This window comes from Rhinolophus ferrumequinum, chromosome 18, assembly GCF_004115265.2.
Source record: "Rhinolophus ferrumequinum isolate MPI-CBG mRhiFer1 chromosome 18, mRhiFer1_v1.p, whole genome shotgun sequence".
In the NCBI taxonomy this organism is placed as follows: domain Eukaryota; kingdom Metazoa; phylum Chordata; class Mammalia; order Chiroptera; family Rhinolophidae; genus Rhinolophus; species Rhinolophus ferrumequinum.
In genome coordinates this window covers 4065538-4088117 of record NC_046301.1, presented here as the reverse complement: position 1 = coordinate 4088117, position 22580 = coordinate 4065538, and the positions used below count along the sequence as shown (strand labels likewise).

The 22580-nt window shown below is 42.6% G+C and overlaps 1 protein-coding gene across 2 annotated transcripts in view; it reads left to right on the top strand.

The window, feature by feature from the left end:
• Positions 1–22580, top strand: part of PRDM5 (PR/SET domain 5) — a 121337-nt gene that overhangs the window by 32825 nt on the left and 65932 nt on the right. For both annotated transcript variants that reach the window (XM_033133356.1, XM_033133355.1), the window contains 5 exons: positions 8057–8179; positions 17649–17784; positions 19976–20150; positions 21357–21449; positions 21710–21831. In XM_033133356.1, the coding sequence (XP_032989247.1) occupies positions 8057–8179; positions 17649–17784; positions 19976–20150; positions 21357–21449; positions 21710–21831 (649 nt within the window). The remainder of the gene's footprint in view (positions 1–8056; positions 8180–17648; positions 17785–19975; positions 20151–21356; positions 21450–21709; positions 21832–22580) is intronic.

Here is a 22580-nt window from a genome sequence, read left to right as displayed (position 1 = left end):
CTGCATTCATCAGGTACTTTCTCCACCATATGCGTGCTTTACGGTGGGACAAGGGTAGAGGGGCCTGAGCCGAGGTAAGACAGGTCAGCAGGGCCTCGCACTATAATAATAGCTGAGGACCGGGGACTCCTGACAGCTCTGGGCAGCTTGGAAACAGGCCTGGGTGTTAGGAGACGGGTGGGGCCATGCAGAGAACTCACGGGCCGTGTGAAGGATGGATTTGGAGACACACTTTGAGGCAACGAGGAAAAAGAGTCAAGTGTGAAAATGCTGTTTATGCTCAGACAGGATCACTGTCAGACATGCTGCAAACCCAGAGCTTTTGTCGCCATCCTGACAAGGGCGTTTGTTTAGGAGGCTCGGGGTCAGGAACGGGCAGAGATCTGAGCCACAAGCAGGTCCAGGTTTGAGTGACATTTGAGTCCAAGGGCGGATGGGGACCCAGGAGATCCGTCCACGAGGTGCTGCTCAGTGGATGCACAGGAACTCTAACCCACAGTCCATACCCGTCCCAGAGGAGTAGGCTGCTGGCACGCGGAGGTCCCAGGAAGGCCAGCTGGCAGACAGGCTGCCTCCTCCGGCCTTGGGCGGATCCAACAGTACATGGCTGGATCCTGTCCATAAAGGCTGGGACTGAGGGAAAGTTGATCACCAGACTGACCGCACTGGGTGTAAAGCCAGCCGGGAGGGGCCCAGGTGTGTAGGGACCAGGCTGACGATCCTGTGAGAATGCGATAGTAGACTGTCCCCCAACCAGCCCACTGAGCCCCAAGTCTCTGGGAGTGACCACATTCCGGAAGGATCCTTCACAGTGTCCAAGCCCTGCCCCGCTGAGGGAGTGCTCATTTCTGTCCACTCCCCTGGCCAGGACATGTAATGCCAGCTGGGATAAAAGGAGCTCAAGGGGACAGCACAGCTTTATCAGGAAACACCCGCTGCTGCCCTGTTTATGTGCTGGGTGTGGACGGCGCTCCGTGCAGGCCTTTGGTGGCCAGAGCAGTTGTTGAAGCCGGACACCGCTTGGTCCGGAGCAGGGACAGATCCTGTTTTAGAGACGTGCCTCCTGGCAGCGTGAGCCTTTCGGCAGAATTCTAGAAAACTAGCTACAGTTAGGGAGCCGCATGTCTGCATGGGTGTCGTGGCCTCTCGGAGCCAGTCGTGCTGTTCCCACGTGGATGACGGAAAGTGAGGGATTTAGCTGGAAGTTCTGAGTGAGGAACCCGAATCTTTCGCAAGCAAGTAGAGATCAGCTTCCTGGAGAAGACTTGTTTTTCTGACCGCTCCTGAACTTGGAGGGCATACCATAAAGTGCCCTTACTGATACTGTCCTGGGGCTCTCTGCGGCCTTCGGTGAATTATACGTGAGGGTCGTGTTTCGACATCTTTCCGCTGTGTCGTGATGCTACTAGGACAGGGAGAGTTGGGACTCCTCGGCCAAACACCTGGATGGCTACATGTGTGGGAGGAGCGTCTGAGAAGGATTGGCTGCTTTCGTTGTTACTTGCATGTACCCTAAACATTGTTTACATTTTGTGTTTGGATTCCTTCCTGCCGTTACCTTACATACGCCTGTCTGTCTAGTTTTGTCTGCCTCGAAGTCATGCCTTCTGCAAGGTGGGTCTGTCTGATTTTCTCCTTCTGTTCTCTCCTTTTCCGATATTACATACCCACTTTACTTATGTTCATGGCTTTTAAATCAGCCCTTCCCACCCTCCTGTTTCATTCTTTCCTTAACTCTGTTTTTTTACTTTAATTTAAAAGGACATTTCTTTCTCGATCTCCTTTTTATATAGTAAAATTCCCAAGTTAAGAGCCAGGCTTATCTCTTCCTATTTTCTGTTGCCCTTTGAATAGATACCCCCTTTCAATTTCCCACTAGCACCAATGGTTGCGTTAGGTGCAGTCTTACACCGAGATAATTCGTTTGATTGTGTATTGGATTGCATGCATTTTGAAGATGTGAATAAAGAAAATACACTTAATTTAAGTGGGTTGGTCAGATTCCATTTTAATAGCTGTAGAAGAACTATGTATTTAGGAAAAATCTGAGAACACAGTGACAATAGCAGTGGAATTTGGGTTAGAAAGACTGGACTTGTTGTTTTATATTCTCCCCCTGTGGACTGCACAGTGATCTTGTTGTTCAGTGTTCCTATAACCTTGCCCAGAAGTTTTCAGATACAGAGCATCTTCTTTTAAAAAATACCCTCAAAAATATGATCTCTGGATCTAGCAGATTATCATTGCTTTTCACATGATCAGCTCTTTCAAAAGATGTCATGTCATGACTCTTGCCTTTAGAAATTTGAAGGGCTGTATGTGGAAGAGAAATTAGAACCAGGTCAGAGGACAGAGCTGTGGTTCATGGCCGTGTGTCACAGAGCAGCGTGTTTCTGTTTGGCGTGACGAAGAGTGTCCCTTCAGCGGAAATGGTATCTGGATTTGCTACTGCCTTGTAATGGCACTTGGTCCCACAGCGGGTGTTCAAGCAGAGGCGATTTGAATATGTATCTGGATTTGAATAGTGGTGTTTCAGATATTCCTCATGTTGGTGCCTTGAAAAAGGGGACATGGCAGAAAAATGGTACATATGTTCCCAGCTGTGCCATTGAAAGCAGTGTTTGCCTTTAAGGTGCCGTGAGCCCGTTTTCTCTGTTTACTTATACTTTATGATTACACGTGGGTGTAAAGCACTGTCATGTATCTCGTTCCATTTTATGCTCACACCGTTTCTGTGAGGGCACAGGGCAGGGACTATCATCCCTGTTTAAGAAGTCAGGAGACCCTAACTCAGCTCAGTTAGAGGAAATGACTCACCCAGAGTGATGCAGTCAGAGCTTGAATATCAAACATCTGGCTTTTGATTCCTCGTCTAGCATTTTAACCACTCCAGAACGCAGTCCTAAGGTTCCCTTCAGCTTGAAACATTTAGGGCACTAATTATTTATAATGCAAAAGAGACTTTGTTTTTCTCATCAGTCCTTTTAAGTAATTTAACTTTGTGTATATTATATTCTGATTGCTATTCAGTAAAGAGACAGGGATCCGTAAGAGACTCTGTTTTCTCTCCATCTGCTTTCCCATCTGAGGGCGGGGGAGTCCATGGGTCGCGACCATTAGATAGTATGGTGGGTGGAGATAAGGCAGATATGCTCAGTGGTGTATGGTGTGTGTGTGTGTGTGTGTGTGTGTGTAACCAGCAAAGCAAGCAAGAATTTTAGCCGGAATCCTTTGAAAAGTCAACAGGAATAAAACCCACCCTTTGCTTAGAAATGCCAAATCACAACAGTTTCCTGGTGATGGTGCTGGCTGTCTTCTGAAAGTGTGCCTGTCTTTGCTTTAACTCTGACAACAACGTGCTGTCAGCATCGATTAGTTGAGCACACTTGGTTTCGTGCTCTCCTGAAGATATTCTGAAGGCTGGTTAGTTAAACACGGAGGCAGGGCATCAGGGCTCACATCCTTTAGAAACAATTGCAGGAAGAAGCCTGTGCTTTAAATATGAAAATATAATGATGTTTTATACTCCAAAGACATCCAGACTCTAAGTCTTAGTGCTTAAAACTACCTTCTTTGAAAAGCCTTATTGACAGAAAGGGAAATATATTTTCTTCTTCTTTTTATTTTGTTTAAGGAGGGCGCAGCTCACAGTGGCCCATGTGGGGATCGAACCAGCAACATTGGTGTTATTAGCACCACGTTCTAACCAACTGAACTAACTGGCCACCCCTGGAAATATATTTTCTTTAATAAATAAATCATACAACATAACATATTGCGACTTCTCATTAAGGACATTACTGCTATCTTTGGAACTAACTGTGTTTCACTGCCATTCAGTTTTACCATATGTTAAATAAAAGTCTATTGGTTACATTTTGCCATGTCTGGGGACAAATCTGGCTGATAAGCTCTGCCCTGGGAACCTTGATGGCCTCTATGTAATGAATGAAAAATTTTCCAGGCGTTCAAAATACTTGAAGGAAAGCAAAAAGGAAGTAACAGTATAGACCCTTCCCTTGCGAACACTAACCATCCAAATAATAAATAAGCTTCTCTGTCTATAGTTGACCGATTTAACAAAGAAAATATTTAATTTAAGAAAATTTGTATTGATTATCTATTTTCATTTTTGTTTTTTTTCCTCTTTTGCTTTCCTGTCAGGGTTTTCTCTTATGGAGCTGAATCCTTTTGCAGTTCCCTCTGTCCATTACTGAGTGGGATAAAGACTATAAATTAACCTTTTCGGACACAGGGCGCAGGAAAAACAAATGCCAACTTTCTAACATTTTGTTTTATAAAACAAAGCACAACCGGCCCAATCAGGCATAGATTTTCATGATACATTTGGACAATCATTCACTCCACAAGTATTTGCTGAGCGTCCTGTGCCAGGAACTGCTTAAGGCTTTGGGGATCTTTCAGGGAACCAGATAGGTGGAGCCTGAGGTCCGGCACTTGAGTAAACAAGCATCGAATATAACGTCCGGTAAAGGTAAGCGCTTGACAACTAAAGCAGAGTAGGAGGCAATGGAGTGAGGGGTGAAGGGCTCAGAGGAGGTGACCCAAGGAAAGTTGTCCATGAAGGGCTGAGTCCAGTGGAGGGCTGGGTAAGAGTTTCCAGGTAGAGGGAGCAGCCTGTGTGAGGCAAATCGAAAGGCCCTGAGGTGGAAACAAATTAGGTCTGTTCCAGGAACAGCAGCAAGGCCATGAGGCTGAGGCAGAGGGAGCCGTGGAGAAGTGGTGGGCGCTGAGATCAGCCGGGAGGGCAGAGGTCCGATCATGCCCGTCACACAGACCAAGAAGCCGTCTATGGAGGTCAGGTCCCCCCAAAAAACTGTTTTAGGAAAACCTGCAACTGCAGAGACTGAGAGTTCAAGATTCTAACAAATGTGTATACGGTCCAGGAAAAAATATAGCTAGCCTGCTCCTACTATCTTACATACTGCCATATTTCTCAAATAATTCCTGTTTTCTCAAATGCCCCCAAATCCTCAATAACCACTTAAAAATCTCTCTAATGAAATGCCAGACCCCTCACTGGGAAGCAGGAATTTAATTTTCGATATTATAATTGCTACAAGGAGAACTTAGGTCTATAAAGACCTCATATTTATATCTCCTATGCTTTGGGAATTTGGGACACGTCTCACTGTATAACAGACTTGGCCAGGGGAGTCCCACTGTCCTGCATACGTGCTTCCCCGACGCAGAACCCTCACTGCCCAGTGGGTGATGACAAAAGTCCAGCAGCACTGCTGGGCTCGGTGAAAGGACACGTTATCCCTCTCCTCAAAGGGGACCCCAGGTATCCTTCTTTAAGCAGAGTAGATAACTCATTTTAAACATTTGGAAATAAAGTCTCCTACCAGGTTCCCCTGTAGCTGCAGTAACAAACTGTTTATACGGACACACCGCTGGAAAAGTAGAACACGTAGCAATGTCACTAGACACTTGAAAGGATAAGTTTCTCAGAACTGTAATTTAAACCTGACAACTGCTGTTGAAATCCTCACAGTCCAAGTGATTTTATGTCGGGAACACCTGTGGGTTTGTCCATGGACCGTCTCAGTGGAGTAGACAGCACCACGTACAGCACCCAGATACTGGCTCATCTTAACCGTATGTGTGTGGCCCCGTATTGAGTACAATATACATCAGATGCAGCGGATGTTTGGAATTCTTTCTTCAAAGATGTGAAGCTTGACAGAGAGTTCTCTGTGACGCACAATCGCAAGGGTACTGTTTGTTCTTCATGCATCTCAGTGTTTTCCCAGGCCCTTCGGCCCCAGCTATGTTCGATTACTCAGTCTGAGGTTCTCATTTTCCTTTCCTGCCCACTGGATGTGTGCACTTCCTGGTTGCTTGTTACCTTCTTACCTTGTATTCGCCTTAAGAGACATACACAATTCCATTTTCTATTAAAATGCTTAGGAAATCTGTCCCTTTCAATACATCCAAATTTACATACCAATCTAATATTACTTACAACCTCATAACAACATAATGACGGGCAGTGGTGTCCTATCGTAGCCTACACATTTGTTTTTGAAATAACTTTGTTGGTTTATTAACAGAGCAACTGCCCATTTATTTTATTCTAAACACCCTTCCCTGAGTGACTTTAAGTCCCTGCAGTCTTTCTGGGAACCCCTTTTCTCCACTATAAGTGGGTGGTCACTCCCTCACCGCACCTCCCCATTTTCAGCACCTCACTAGAGATGCGAGGTTATCTGCTCACAGGGTTTTTATTCCCTCCGTAACCATTGCATGTCCTCACGCCATAGTATCTAGAAGAGACATGCAGAGATCATCTAACCCATCCTTTTTCTTTCCAGAGAAACCCCATCAAAAAAGCTCTAGTCAGATGGCTAATATTAAAGTCTCCGTGTACCTATTTGAATTTGATACTGAACCCTGCGGTATTAAATGGAATGTTTTTAAAGTCTCATGAATGAAGAAGGCTCGAAACTCCTCTTAGTAGTATCACGTTCCAGCATCTAACTTTTGCAAAGTGCATTTTTTTTGGTCTGATCAAAACTCGTTTTCCAAATTACCATCTTTTATTTTAATTTTTATGGAAACGAAACGTTATCAATTACTGTTCTACTGAGGATTGTCTTCCGTGTACCTAGGGCCAGGAATGACATCAGCATTCTCATCGTGCAGTAAAACCACCTCAATTCCAAACTCTGATTTGCACGGGCTCCCTAAGCCAGTTCCACAAAAAATGTCAAATAAAGTGGGAAAGCGAGAGAAGCCCTTATGTAAAAATGAAAACCTTCACTCTTCAATATAGCTGTGACTGTTGCACTTTATATTAAATGACAGTTGTCACTGTGCAGGAACTCGGCAGGTTCTAGCCTCTGTTAAGTGGTACCGGATCACTTTTCACGTGTCCAGGACAAGGCACTGCCATGTGTCTGTCCCTTTTCTCAGATGGCAGAGGAGCAGTACTGAATATATCACTGCTGATTTTATTATGATACTGAACCCTGATGTATTTGTTGGGTGAATGAATGACTGTCCTAACATATTATGAAAATATACACCTGATTGGGCTGGTTGTGCTTTATTTTATAAAGTAGAATGTTAGAAATCTGGAATTTGTTTTTCCTGCACCCTTAATCTCCAGAGATGGATGTATAGACTTTGTCTTTGTACTATACATACTTGGTGTTGGAGATCTGGAGAGTGAATCAGTCCTTCCTTCTCTTTCCTCTCCTGGATTCCAGTTGACTATCAACACAAAACGAGTGTTGCATACAGACTGGTAGATGCTTTATTATGCTGAGCAAGTTCCCGGTAACCTACAATGCAGGGGTTTGGCGAAGCTAGATTTGAAACAACTTGGATTCAATGATTCAAGAATGTCCAGCGGACCACCTGCTCCTTGGGCGGTTACCCACCTCCCTCCAATTGAGTTGTATAGATCTGACCTAGAGGGTTTATGGCATGAAACCCAAAAGAGGGAACCCACTGTCCTCAGTAAGCCATGAGCAGGCCAAGAAAAGACAAAATGCAACTTGTTTTGTTCATCCACTAGTTAAAATGTGAAATTACGACCCAATGGATGACTGGTGAGATTAGCATTCTCATATGGATATGATTCAGTAAGCAGGTAGAGAGAGAGATTGAAAAGATCTTTCCAGCTCCACCTCACCCCCAACTGGGGAAACCACGCAGTGCTAGCATCTTCTGTGGGAAAAAAAGGTTGGGCTGCAATTATGGTTGTCCTCTGAACAATTGCAGTTGGGACACATGTATTACGATATACCTACAAATAAATAATCTTGACCAGAAAAGAGCTATCAACACAGGATGTTTCTGGGAGTTGATGGCAACTGTGAGTCACCTAGACATCCGCCGAATGAAATAGTAGGCTCTGTTTGTACGTATGCTGATGGGGAAGAAGGGCTGTCAGTCCAGCATCTACTCAACACCTGTTAATAAGAAAGGTACATATTTACGAAAAAATACCGTGTGCTAACATTGATACTTTTCGTATGGTTAATCCTGACTTCATGGAAAAACTCTGGAGCCTCTTATGTTTCAGGTTCGCGGGAGTAAGGGGGAAGTTCTGTACATTTTGGACGCTACCAACCCACGGCACTCCAACTGGCTTCGCTTCGTTCACGAGGCACCGTCACAGGAGCAGAAGAACTTGGCTGCCATTCAGGTGAGCTGGTTTGCTTCTTACTTCTACTGTGCTCTGAGGGGAGTGAACTAATTTCTAACTCTACTCCCTGTTTTAAATTGATTTCCCAATGACCTGCTTCAAAAACAGCAACTAACTCATAAAAGCAGAGAAATCTCATCTCGTCAGCATTTTCAGGAAAGGGCAAGCCTCGTGGTAAACTGACACCGGATCCCTCACTTTATGAGAATTCTTGAGGGCATGAATTACATGGTCTGATATTGTCTTTGGCAGGTCTTGCTATCAGGCACTTTCAATTCACTCAGTGAATGTTTATTGATAGTTTTTTTTTAATTTGATGGCTTTCTTGGCTCGTAGCATAATATTCTGTGTTATTGCTTGCGGAAGGCTTCATGGATAAACTTTACTTGGGTGTATCCCCATGACTAAACTTTGAGCTTCTCTAGGGTAGTGTATCAATCAGGGTTCTCCAGAGAAACACAACCGTTATGATGCCTACGTATCTATGTCTCTACTTACCTATCTAGGTACCTACCTACCCACCTACATATCTACCTACATACCTACCTACCTACCTACCTACATACCTACCTACCTACCTACCTACCTACCTAGAGAAAGAGACAGAGAGACACAGAGAGATTTATTATGGGGGAATGGCTTATGCAGGTATGAAGGCTGGCAAGTCCAAAACCTGCAGAGCCAATGTCCCACTTTGAGTCCAAAGGCCACAGGTTGTTCTAGAACAAGGAAGAGCTGATGTTCTGGTTTGAGTCTGAGGATTGGAAATCTGCTGTAGAACCATGAAGAGCTGATGACCCACTTCAAAGGTGGTGAGGCTGGAAAAACAGGTGTTCCAACTGGAAGACCATCAGGCAGGAAAATTCTCACTCAGGGGAGGGTCATCCTTTTGTTCTATTCAGGCCTTCAACTGATTGGACAAGGCCCACCACATTGTGGAGGGCAATCTGCTTTACTCAAGTCCATCTATTTAAATGTCAATCTCATGCAAAAACACCCTTCACCGAAATACCCGAAATAATATTTGAACAACTGGGCAATGTGTGGCCCAGTGAAGTTGGTACATAAAAGTCACCATCCGAGGTGGGAACCGTGGTTTTTGAATTCGGTATTCCTGTGTCCTGTGACAGTGCTCTATCATAGGCTCTGACATTAGGCTCTGATACCAACTATGAGTTGGGCTTAGGTGATCCCTCAGTGAAAACTAACGACAGAAGGGAAAAAGTTAAGGCGAGAAGCTTTTAGAGGGTGTCCTATAATTAAATCTCATTGAACAGATGATTGAGGGAATAAAGAAATATAATCTTCTGTTGGGAAATTGACTGATCACATGTGAAAATCTAGCTCCTGGATCCTAAACTGCAGAAAAGGAGGCAAAGCTGTGGTTGGCAGAAGCAAGAGGGATGGGAAAAGAATAAGGGAACTAACATTTTTTTGGAGTATTTACCATGTGCACTGGTCTATATACATCATGTCATTTATTCACCACAACTCTGAGAGTTTAATATTTACTGAGGTTTATGCCAATCTCATTCAATTCCGAGTATAAAAACCAACAGTGGCAAGAGGGGAAACGCACTGAATTAGGTTTTAAAGTAACCAGAAAACACAGTCACCCAGAATATTCCATTTCCTGATGTTATTAGCTATCCAAATTTTTTTCAGTACAAATAAGTATTGGGTAACCAATGTGATTACTATCTCGTTTCGTGTGAACAAATGAAAGATGACTCTGTCCAAAGGGCTGGGTTGGGATGGGAAATAGGATCTTTTGGCAGGCAGATATAGTCAAGCCACTTTTTTGGTTATTCATGAAATGTATTGCTCCAACCACAAATTTAAACTGATTTTTTTTTTTTTTTAATGTGTAGACATTCATTTTTTTTCAAGTATTTCATTTTTTTTCCTCTTTTTTTGTATTATAGTTTCCTGGGGGCAAACTCATTTCACAAGATGTATAGTTATGTCACAATTTTAATTTACAGGCTCAGTTGAAGTGTTTCTTTGTAAATGTTACTAATACCAAAATTGCCTCTATAACTATGACATGTACTTTGGGCATCCCGTTGTTTTGTATGTTCTTTATTATTGACTTTTAGAGAATATTACTATATTTAAAGTAGATTCTTTTCTCCTTATGCATAAATAATAATTTTCAGCTTTCTTCCCGTTCCTTTTGTTTGAGAAGTTTCTTCCTGTTGGCTGTTATTTCTGTAGCCTCAGCTCTGACCATTGCCCCAAGTTTTTTATTTTAATTAGTTTATTGAGGCAACAATAAAGTTACATAGGGTTCAGGTATATGATTCTGTAGTACATCATCTACGTATCACATTGTGTGTTCCCACCCAGAGTCAGTTCTCCTTCCATCACCATATATTTGATCCCGTTTACCATCACCTACCACCCCCCTCCCTCCTTACACTCTGGTAACCACTAAACTATCGTCTGTGTCTATGAGTTTTTGTTACTTCATTTGTTTGTCTTGTTCCTTTGTTGTTTTCAGTTTTATGTCCTGCATATCAGTGAAATCATACGGCATTGCCCCAACTTTCAAGGTGTTCAGTGCTGAGCTTTCGGTTCTGCTTCCTACTCTCTCAGGTCATCCTGGTTTAAGAGTGCCCTCTGCGTTTTGCTTATACTGACCGATCCCTTTAGAGAAGGGGATGGTATGTCAGTAAGTGCTTAATCTCCATCTTTTATTGCCCACATTTGCTCTTCTGTGCTCCTTTTACTCATTTCATTGTATTGTGGCCTCCTACACTTCACTCTTCTTTAGTAAGTGCAGTTTTTAAGACTTTCTTCACAGTTTTTTTGTTCTTTCCGTGCAGTACTTTTCTTCCTCTGCATCCGTGGTGTTTCTTTCCTTGAAAGAAAATAGGAGATTACAGATGATAACTATTGCAACTTGGATGGTCCAAGAGGTTGTGTCTGACATAAGGAGGTGAGGAAGGGGTGCTGTGGGATGTAACCAGATGAAGCACGGGCTCTGTGATTTTTCACACTTGAATGAGATGAGAATCTGCATCTGTTCAGAAACACTGTCAGAGTCTTTGGTGCAGAAGCGATGACAGTGCCTCAGCTCCTTTTCACACCATTTTGCCCTTTCCTAGGAGGGAGGCAGAGTGCACAGCGACCGCATTTCTTGGCGTGGGGCACAGTGGGGGTCTTTGTTCGCTCCTCTGAGGTGACATCTTCCCTACCTGAACAGTAGCTGGCGGAGCAGATTGCTCAGGGTTCAGAGGCACATTTGACCTGGGGCAGAGAGTGGCGTAGTTGGGTCACATGGCTGAGCGTGATCAGCCTGCTGATTGGTGGGGACAGTCTCCTGAGGCCTGCATGCCAGAAACACCGAGTTGGTAAGAGAAGATCGTCATGTTTCCTGCATAACATTATGAATCCCTCGCATTCCAAATTGCATCTGAAATTTGGGGTATCCAGGAAATTTTTTATTTGAGCTGTATGTCCCAGGAGTGGAGTAAATGAGAACCATTTGTGGCTCTGTGGCTTTCTTGGTGGAAAACGTCAATACTTGGTCCAATTTTCTTTTGGACAAGGGATTAAGAATTTGAGGTCTGTTTTGGCAGAGGATTGGAACTCCTTTTTGGAGAGTTGATTATATTTCTAGTTCTGCAATTTATTTGATTTTGAAAACATTTGCTTTGGAAATGATGATTTAAGTATCTGAATTATTGAAGAAGGATCTCGTAAGCAAACAATTCTTCCCACATGCACACATTTTGGAATAATCAGGTGAACTCTATGTTCAAACTTCTGAAAAATACTTCCAACTAAACCAGAAAATTCTAAATGTGAAAGATGTGGCTTAAAATGAACCCACAGAATCCTTAAGCTCTATGAGAAATGGGTGATTCTTATTAAATGTTAATTTTGTTACAGTGAAGGAAAGAAATGCATACGTAATATTTTTTTTAAAAAATTTTGACCTCAGTGTTTTGCAGGCTTTCAAAATTTCTGATCTGTTGTGATTGAAAACTATTTGTTTAAATACAGAATTATGTCACTTAAAGGTGAAACATTGAATTTTTCCGACATTTCAGAGAGTGTTCCATAGCATGTTCTTAATGACATAGTTCCAGACATATCTTCCCTGGGACTTTTTGTAAAATATTATCAACATAAATGAAAAGGTGGCTCGGTGTTCTTAGGAAAAGGAGTGTATGTGTGGGGACAGAGCCCCAGAGAATAGTTTCCAGGCTCTCGGCCTCATGTGGAAAGGTGCTGGCTCAGGTAGTAGATGGCCGTCAGCTGTGGCTGGTTGGCCGTCAGCTGTAACCCTTGAGCCATTGGCCACTGATATAACTGCCGTGGCTACGGAGGGAAGTGGAGGAGAGAGGAGGAGAGAGGAGGAGACTGAAGGATTGTGGAGGAGAGTCGGTCGGTTGGCAGCAAAGCGGACAGCAGGTCGCACGTCGTGTAAACCCAGCCTCCAGTGAGACCATAGTGGTGTGACTCCCCTACCTGTGGCTCCGTGGGTGTTCCTTTTTGGCCTAGCCATATCCTGCGTTCTTGTGTGGGGAGCGGGAGCTGAGACCCCGCAGGACACCCCTCATGACAGTATGGAAAACCAGTGGGGTCGTTGTCCACTTCATGAGGGGTCGCAGGCTGTAGAGGGGGTCCAAGGAAACTGAAAGGGTACTGGGCGGTGAGCTGAGCTAGAGGTATCCAGCTCCACCCCAGTTCGGATGTCAGTTTGGATCCCTCTTCCCCTCCCTCCCTCTACCCCCCCCCCCCACAGACCAAGAGAGCTATTTTATTACATATTATTTGTTCTCCTAGCTCTGCCTCTCCTGAGGTCCTTAGGTCGGAGTCTTAGGCAGGTTTTCCCGGAGTCTTCTCTGGCGACAGGACATTTCGATGCGGCAGAGCTGGGAGCTCAAATGCAGGTTTCTGCAGAGAGCAGCACCTGGCATTTTCTTGAGCATAGGACTTTCTCCGTTGTCGTCAAGCCGCCAAGGCCCACAGGCTTCTCGGATAGTGATGCAGCATGCAAATCGCAATGGGACCAACAAAGCAACCAGGCAACCGGCCAAAGGAAATATTTTTCACGATACACCAGATTAGAAATAGTTTCACCTACTTCTGTTTCTTCTCTATTTCTGCATCTTCTTATCAGATTTATACAAATGGTATTTCAACAGTATTTTCTAGAATCTGTCATTTATAGAATCGTAAGGTGTAACTGTCTAGCGATTTTCTTCAATAATGCCATAGAAATACCAGTTAAATAACTTGCAGATCTGTCTTTCAATGGGTTATCTTCCAGTAAGGTACATATGTGTCTTCCATTAGAGAAAATTTAAGTGCAATTACAAGCAATTGGTCCCATGAGGTTTTAAGTGCCAGCCCTACTGTGGCCATATGTTTCTGTGGGAAGTAGAGGAATTTTATGACTTATCAATTTATTAGTTTTATTCAAGTTGTAGTTCATTGGTAGGGCAAGTGAGTATGCATAGAAATAAACTCTTGGTGGCTTTTAGTGACAAAGATTTATTTCTCATTCACACAAGTATGGGCTGCTTTAGGCTGCACCCCTCTCCGCAGCCCATGCCACATGGTGTCTGAGGGAAGCCGTCTGATCAAGGGACATGCGTTTTACTGGCAGAGGGGGAATGAGCAGAGGCCCAACCTGTGATGACTCTTAAAGCTTTCCCTTACGCATGTTTCCAACCACATTTCACGGGTCAGCGCAAGTCATCTGGTCACAGCTGACTGACACTGTCCACGCTCCACAGGCAGCACGCTGAGCCACATGGCAGCCTGGTACTGTCCTGCTACTGGGAGGGGACCGAATACATTGGAGTGCTATGATCCGTCACAGTGTGTGTCATTTAAAGAGTTTTGGTTTTATCGTTAGACTAATATTAATGGATGTACTCAGTGAATTATATATACATATAGCATAGTGTGGAAATGATGTTTTTCCTGATGTTTATTAGCTCTGTGTATTGAGCTCTATAGACCTGATATTGATATACACATTGGGACTGAATTCAGAGTTTTTGTAAAGAAGAGTTAAGTGACAGGTTATTAAACATGAAGTTCTTACTTGCTATTTCAGTATATTTCCTTTTCTCCACCTTCGTCCCTTGTCTCCTACTTCTACTGATTACTGAGTAGGAGTCCAAACTTCCTCCCCTCTCCACCCCACACCGCACTAGTCTAGGTCGTTTAAATTTGAAAGCCCAACAATTGTTTCGAAGATGATTTCCTTTCCTGTTGATTGCCCATTAGTCATTTTAGCGGGATAGGCTAGGTTTTCGCATCTTACTACCTGTTAATACAATGCATTGTGTCTTTGCCAATTTCATAATCATGGTTTTTCTTACATCGTCCACACGTGGACCTCAGCCTGCCAACAAGTAAACAAAAACCAAGTTAAGTCACAGACAGACACAGCTGAAATACCAAATCACCCATGGCTTCTTCTGGAGTTAGATTTATTTGCACACAGTGGAGATTAGTATTTCCTTGCAAAACAAGAGACAGTTACTTTCGCTGTTTTGAAATAGCAGAACTGAACCTCAAATGCGTGAGTTCATGAAATCTATCCTAGTGAGGCATGGTATTTGAGAAGGGACAATGGGCAAATTGTCAGAGAAAGCTGTGGTTTGTAAGTAATGCCGGGTGTTGAAGGCAGATAGGGAATTTGAAAAGCAGACACATTTCCTAGCTATCCAGGGGTAAATGTTGTGAGACAGTGATAGAATCAGAAAGAATTAGACTGGAAAGCATCGTGACTACATTTGGTCCTCACTATTGTCCCAATACAGACGCAGTCACGTTGATAAAGTCTTACCACGTGATGCCTTACGTTATTCTATGTAATTCTCTTTCGGAAAAGGGTCAGGAATGACATTTGACATTGGAAGGTTTTGACGAGGGAGGATAACATAAGGAAGAGTCTTGGGTGATTAAATAAATTAAGTATAGGCAAGGATGCCATGCAAGAGGATACTGAAAACTATTGTGGTAGCAAATGAGAAGGAAGAGGCTTGCACTCTGGGCGGTGGGAGGAGTTCTATGCAGAAAGATCTAGATAACTCCCATAGATGACTAGACCGGAGTAATGTGCATGACATTCGTCTTACCACGTTTGTGGCACACAGATAAAACATGAGGGGGTCCTTGGAGCCTGTAATGCTGTCATTACTTTTATTAGATTGAAGTTTTAACTGGTTTATTACAATTTTCTTTTATCATAGAGCCTTTAAATAGGCATGCTGTGTCTTGGGTTTGTAGTTTAAGTTAATGTTACCATGTTTTTTTTTTTAAAAAAAAATTGCTATCTTTTCTTAAAGGCTGTCACAAAATTATTGGCTAATCATGCTAGAAAGACGTTTCAATTAATTTTCTTGGATATTGATCAGATGAGCACTAAGGTTGATGATAATATTCTGAAACCTTCATTAGGGGAGTTCTTTGGACATGAGTGGTGTCCAAACCCTGGAAAGCACTGCTTCTGAGTTAGTTTAAAAAGAGACCTCTCTCTCTTCTGCTCAGTGTCTGCATCGCATTTTGCTTGTCTTCTTGCACTAAGAGTAATAATTGTATAGAATTTGGTTCACTATTCTTAGTTAGACATAACCCTTTCTGTTTCTGGAGGTGTGAAATTCAAAAACTACCAGGAGTGCTCTAAACATTATAGGACCCCCCTTTAATTAACTGTACTAATGGCTGGGTTTGCTTCAGAGCTTTGGACTTCTGAACCAGGCCTCCTTTGTGCAGTATTTGATGAGAATGATCATCATTTCTGTCTTGTCCATGGACTTTTCTTATATTGTTTTTAAAATTACAAAGTACTCTGCTGGAAAAAAATCTAAAACCCTATTGAATATAGACCGTGTTTCCCCGAAAACAAGACCTAGCCAGACCATCAGCTCTAGTGCATCTTTTGGAGCAAAAATTAATATAAGACCCAGTCTTATTTTAATAAAATATAAGACCGGGTCTTATATAATATAAGTCTTATATAATATGTCTAATATAATATAATATAATGTAATATAATATGATATAATATAATGTAATACCAGGTGTTATATTAAGTTTTGCTCCAAAAGACGCATTAGAGCTGATGGTCCGGCTAGGTCTTATTTTCAGGGAAACATGGGATTACCCCTTCTCCCATCCTCACTGTGGTAACTGTAGAAGAGTTTGACGCATATTTTTCCAGTTTTCCGTGGGGATTGTGCTTGTGTATCCATGCACCATACATACAAATGTGCACACATATAGTCATTCATTCCTCATTTCTTGTCCCCGCTCTCCCTGCTCCTCCTCCTCTCACCTCTCCCCCTCCTCTGTCTCCTTTTTAACTAGAGGGCTGTGATAATGCCGAAGGAAAGAGGCTGTGCTTTGTGCAAAGGAGAGAGGCTGGTGGAATTTCGCTGCTGCTGGAGCTTATGGTCTCATCCCTTCCTCCCTTTGTCCACTTCCAAGGTTCAATAAATTCAGGCTATGCTTTGCTTCTCTTTATCCTCGGCAGCCAAAGTAGGAGCCTGCCCAGAACAAAATCCTCAAGTATGTCAAAGACAGCGATTCTGGGCATTTCTTCTGGGGACAGCCAGCTAAGCAGTCCCAGTTCTGCCTTTTCTGCTGACTGGTCCCCCGGCCCACAGGGGCTTTTTGTACCAGGTGATTCCAAGTGTGGAGTTCCCTGGGGTTTCCTTGGGAAGAAGTTTCTCTGTAGTGTTTCCTTTTCTGTGTCTCTCATGGGTTGAGACTTATTCTGCATTAGCTATCTATCAGTTCAACCCAGCCGATTTCTACCTTCTAGAATTTTCTGGAAAAAAATTTTGGTATGTTGATGGAACTTGTTTTCTTCTCTCTTCTATAATTTTAGTGGGATGGAGGTGCCCACGATGACTCAGTCAGCGCTTTAAACCGCCCTGGTGCCTAGTCCAACCTTTTCTATTTCTGGCCCAGTGTTTTGGAAATTCTTTCTGGGTTCTTTTGGAGTTCCTTCATTTGTGTTGTAATTTGAAAGTTTTTATTTTTTCTTCCAGTTTTGCATTCAATGTTAATCATAATGACATCATTGGTACATCATTGCTGTCGTCCTGGGTGCAGAGGTGACACTGTGACTTCACAGAGCACTTTCCTGCTGTATTTAGGGCCCCTCACAAGGTGCACAGCATAAGGCCAAGTCATGGCACAGAATTCCCTTTTAGAGATTTAAATAATTATCCTTATGTCGTTTGCTGTGTATAATCATCACTATCTGTAATATATAGCTGTGTTTTCCCAGACAGGTGACTCATTATTGACAGCCTCCAGGGTAACTGGACATATAAGAAAAGTACTAGTAACGTTTTATGGACACATGGTCCTTGACGCGTCGTACAATGATTTCTTAACTATTATCAGAAACAAATGTATGGTTCAGCACATTTTTTATTATTGAGATATATTTGTCATACCGTATAAATTTTTTCAAACTTTGCCTCAGGAAGGAGAAAACATTTTCTATTTGGCAATTGAAGACATAGAAACAGATACCGAGCTGCTGATTGGCTACCTGGACAGTGACATGGAGGCCGAGGAGGAAGAGCAGCCGTCCATGACCGAGCTCCCAGACGGGGAAGGTAAGCACACCAAGGACAGTCCCCACCAGGCAGAGAAGGTCCTGCCTCCCCTCCGTCACGGAGGGCACAGAAGTGGTAGTAGGAGTCCAGCGTGGACTGCTATGGAATTAGAGGTGCATTATCATAGTGTTTTCCCAAAGTAAAGTTATTCTGTCCGCCGTGCTCTGGGGGGGTGTCCAGCTGTGTGCCCGCCGTTCTCCTGGCAGGACAAGCTGCTGGGTGTGGGTGACAGATGTGGCGGCATGACAGCCACGGTGAGAGGCAGCTCCGGGCTCTGTCAGCTCTCCCTGGTGTAGGCTGGTGAGCAGGACGCGGGAGTTTGTATGCTAGCCCCGAATGTGCCGTCAATCAGCCTTCGGATCTGGGAGTCACCACCTCTCTGAGACTTTACTTTCTCACCCGCACGTGGGAAAGGCAGGTGCAGAGGTGCACAGAGGGCCGGCCATATGGGATCGATCCCCGGCCTTGCTCTTGTTGGAGATTCTTTGGGAAAGAGTTTCTGGAAATCTCTTTCTGTTCTGATCACAGAGCCCTGCAGGATTGCTGGGCTGTCATAAGTGGGTGATGACCGGAGGACAGACCTGCTGGAATCAGTCCTGCATTCTGGAGATAGGCATCCTTCGTTTGTCGTCCACCGAGGACTAGTCGGTTATTGTTGTGCCCTCGGTCTGTTCTGTTGTGTTGCACTCTTGATGGGGAATGTCATGTAGGTCTCCGACTATTGTAACAGGCTAATTCTATGGAGGATTTTTCCATTTTGCTTCGGAAGTGGCACTGGTTTCTTTAATCACCACAGCAGTGATGTCCTTCATAGGAATTTTCTATTCTGACGGATGTCATTGGCTGGGAAAGTACGAGTATTCTTAGCACTGCCATCGTAGACTTCTGTTTCTTTATTTTAGTTGGATTATTTAAGGGGAAGATGAGGGCAGGCTGTTCCGTTTTTCAAATATGCATGACACTGTTTGGGATGTCAGATATTGGGCTATGGAATTATTTTTGTGTTATTCTGTGTTTTCTGTGTTTTGGTGTTTATTTTTCTCCGTTGCCCTCAGGGCATGCTGTTATTGTGTCCATTATTTTAACTTAAAATTGCCTACTTATCTACTAGCGCCTTGATTTTTCTTTAGTTAACAGAATATCATTTTCCATTGTTTTTTAAAAAAGAATCAACAGAAAGTTAAATACGTTGTTAAAACATACAAATCAGGTACTTATATTGTTGCTATTTTTATTTTAGAATTTTGGGTTTTGTTTATAAAATCAAAAATCAAAACCCCAAACTCAAAACCAAAGCAACCAAACAACCAGCAAAAGAAACGAAGAAACCACCCAGATGTCTAACAATGGAGAGTTTTGTTCAATGAGTTATGGTATCTGAAGTTTTTTAGAAAACATTTGACTTGAGAAACTGTTAAATGGAACAAGAGAGCAACATATAACATTGTATGTAAAGTGTGATCATAAATGTAGCTCTTCCTAGACTGTGCATAAAATAGGAATGTACAAAAAAACAGGTCAGACTCAGAAGTCGATTACAACGGTTGTGTCTTCATTATGGGATTATTAGTGTTTTTATGGTCTTCATATTTTCTTCATTTTCTAAATCTAATCTTACTTGACAATTAGGAAAATCTGTAACTTAGCTGGCACACTGGGAAGTTTGGGTAGAGCCGGGCCCGTCGGGGTGGGATTGACCAGAGAGGGGCAGGCATTGGAGCCTCCCAACATCTGCGGTCACGAGCGCGCTGTTTTTATGACCTGGGTCTTTTCTCATATATGTGACATTCTCCTTGATGACTAAACATAGTTCTCCGTGGCTGGATTTGTCTCTTCATGCATCTAAAAGTGAACTCACGATGACCCAGTTCAGGGAAAACTTTTGCTTTCCGATTTGACATTTGTAATAGCTCTTTGAAGTGAAGAGTTAATCTTATATGGTAAATTAAAAGCTGATTTGGTATTGATTTGGTGGAATACAAGTGCAATGATTTAAAATAATGTATTTCTCTCTAGTAACACTTCCTGTTATTTTTCATGGATAACACTATTAATATTCACAGAGATAATAAGAATTTACTTACCTGATACCATGAAACACAATTAATTTGATTTTCCAATGAGGGAAAATCTGAGCAGCTCGTGGCTTCTAATTTTTGTCTGGTAAATCTGTGCCCTTGTACATGTGCAGATTACTTCGGCTGTGCTGAGGACTATGCCTGTCCCCAGTGTGAGTGCAGCTTCACCAGCCAGGACATCCTTGCCGAGCACCTTCAGACACTCCACCAGACACCCACCGAGGAGAAGGAGTTCAAGTGCAGGCACTGTGGAAAGGACTTCCCCGTGAAGCAGGCTTTGCAGAGACAGTGCGTGCATTAAAGAATGTCTGTAACATTATAAGCTAACACTTTGTTCATTCCATTTGGTTTCTAACGTGTGTGTGTGTGTGTGTGTGAGAGAGAGAGAGAGAGAGACAGAGACAGAGAGAAGGAGGGAGGGAGGGATCAAGCATTCTACATTGTCACTGTCAATAACTCATTTTTTCTTAGTATAGTATGTGGATTTTTGAAACATTCTGATTATGAATTGAACAAGTGAACAATGCTTATGCTAATTAGTCTTTGTCCATTTAATAACTTGCCATTAAATATCAAGCTCATTGGTTTACTAATCTGAAATTCAGATATGCATAATTTAGCTAGCGCTTTGGGGTGACAGATCAAGTTTCAGTTGTCTGCGTTTGATATTCCCTCTGAAATCAGTAAAAGTTTAACGTGGAGAGAGTTGAGGTATAAAGAACACGGGCATTTTTGAGAAACACTGTTTATTTTACCGCAACTTTGGAGGAATCACTTAGAGATGAATGTGTACAGGATATGATGATAAAATGAATTAAACGATCCTACACATTGCTCTGTACCCTTTATTATTTATTTATATTCACTGCATTTAAAATTATTCTTTTAAGCACTTTACAGTATCATGGATTATTAAAAGTGAGAAATTAGATACCTATACTTGCAAACTTTTATTTTTAACAATGTCACTTTATAATGAGCATGAAATCTTTAACATGGACTTAATGTTTCATTTTTTTATTCATTAAAGTAAAATTCTGAAATACGCTACATTTTATATTAAGACTATTGCCATATGTTTTATATATTCACTATTGCTTATGAAATTTGAGATGAAAAATTTCTGCTCAATACTTAAAAATGTTAACCTTTTACAATAACGAGAAATTATACATTTGGAAATTCTATTATTGCTTCTTAAAAAAAACAAGCAAGAGCTATACACTTTTTTTTTGAGTTATACACTTTTTAATTAATAGAATTTAAAACTGCATTCCAGTCAATTTTATTGAATTTAATATTATATATTCTACACTGAAGATACTTTTGCTGAGCTGGGTCTAATAGTCAAATTAAGTAACGACTAAAAATTTAAAAGGGCAAAAGATGGAACGAAAACAGAGATCACTAACATGACTTTATTCAAAGTAGAGATATTTTCATCAGTTTTTGTCTTAGACTTCCAGTTTTTGTTCCTCTTCTATTTCCCCTCAGTGTTCTTCAATGTCCAGCGAAAAGCAGTCTGAAGGATACTTCGCGAGGTTTTCAGTGCTCTGTTTGCAATTCCCCCTTCAGTTCGGCATCCAGGTTTTGTGTCCGAGTTTCCCAATGTGTGCTATGTGTCTGTGGGTCACTTTTGGCATGCATGCTTTCAGGCTTCTTAGTGACTTAGTATCAATGGCTACAGAATTTGAACGCTTTCCTTCTTACCTGTCCAGGCAATGCATGCAGTGACTCCGACCCTCTCCCAGGGAGCATGCGTTACAAAAGCCTGCCGCGATGCTTGAATCTTCTTGCTGTGTCTTCACCTGTGTCCTCCCTGTGCCCCTTTCCTTGCTGTCCTGTAGTTGCGAGCAGCACCAGGAGACTTGCCGGAGCAAAGCCCGGTTTGTGTGCAAGGCTGACAGCTGCGGGAAGAGGCTGAAGAGTAAAGATGCCCTGAGAAGACACCAGGAAAACGTCCATGCGGGTGAGAGTCACTGGAGGGAGTTTGAGGGGCCTTGTCGCCCCAGGCTGCAGCAGCCCGTGGCCGTGTCACTCTCCAGGAGAGCTGGCGTTTCATCACACAGCTGTGGAGCAGTGGCAGAGGCCACCTTCCTTCCACTGAACACTTCTTCTTTGAGTTGATTTGGGCAGCACTGGTCATTGTTCTCTGTGACTTCATCGTGACTCGAAGTCTAGCTAGACTCTGGCTGTGCTTGGTAGTCAGGCGCATTAAGACTTAATATTTTTAAATAATGATTTTAGTGTTTCAGCACACAAAATTCCCCTTTTAGTAGATATATTTTAAAACTTCTACCCTGTTTTCCCGAAAATAAAACCTAGCCGGACCGTCAGCTCTAATGCGTCTTTGGAGTAAAACTTAATATAAGACCCGGTCTTACATTATAGTAAAATAAGACCGGGTCTTATATTAATTTTTGCTCCAAAGGACGCATTAGGCTAGGTCTTATTTTCGGGGAAACTCGGTAAGTGATGCCCTTCTGCCTTAATATTTTTACAGTAAAATTCTGTTTCTTGATGCTCTTATGTCTCCTTTGATGGAGAAAATTTCTGACTACGTTTTGACATGGGAATTGAATGTCTGAATTAATCAAGCACATACCACTTGAATTCCTTTTAGTGGCTAAATGAACAGTGAGACAAATGTAAAATGTGACTGTCACTCAGTCTCGATCTGCTTAGCACATGGTACATGTCGTTTGGTTTAGGAATCGA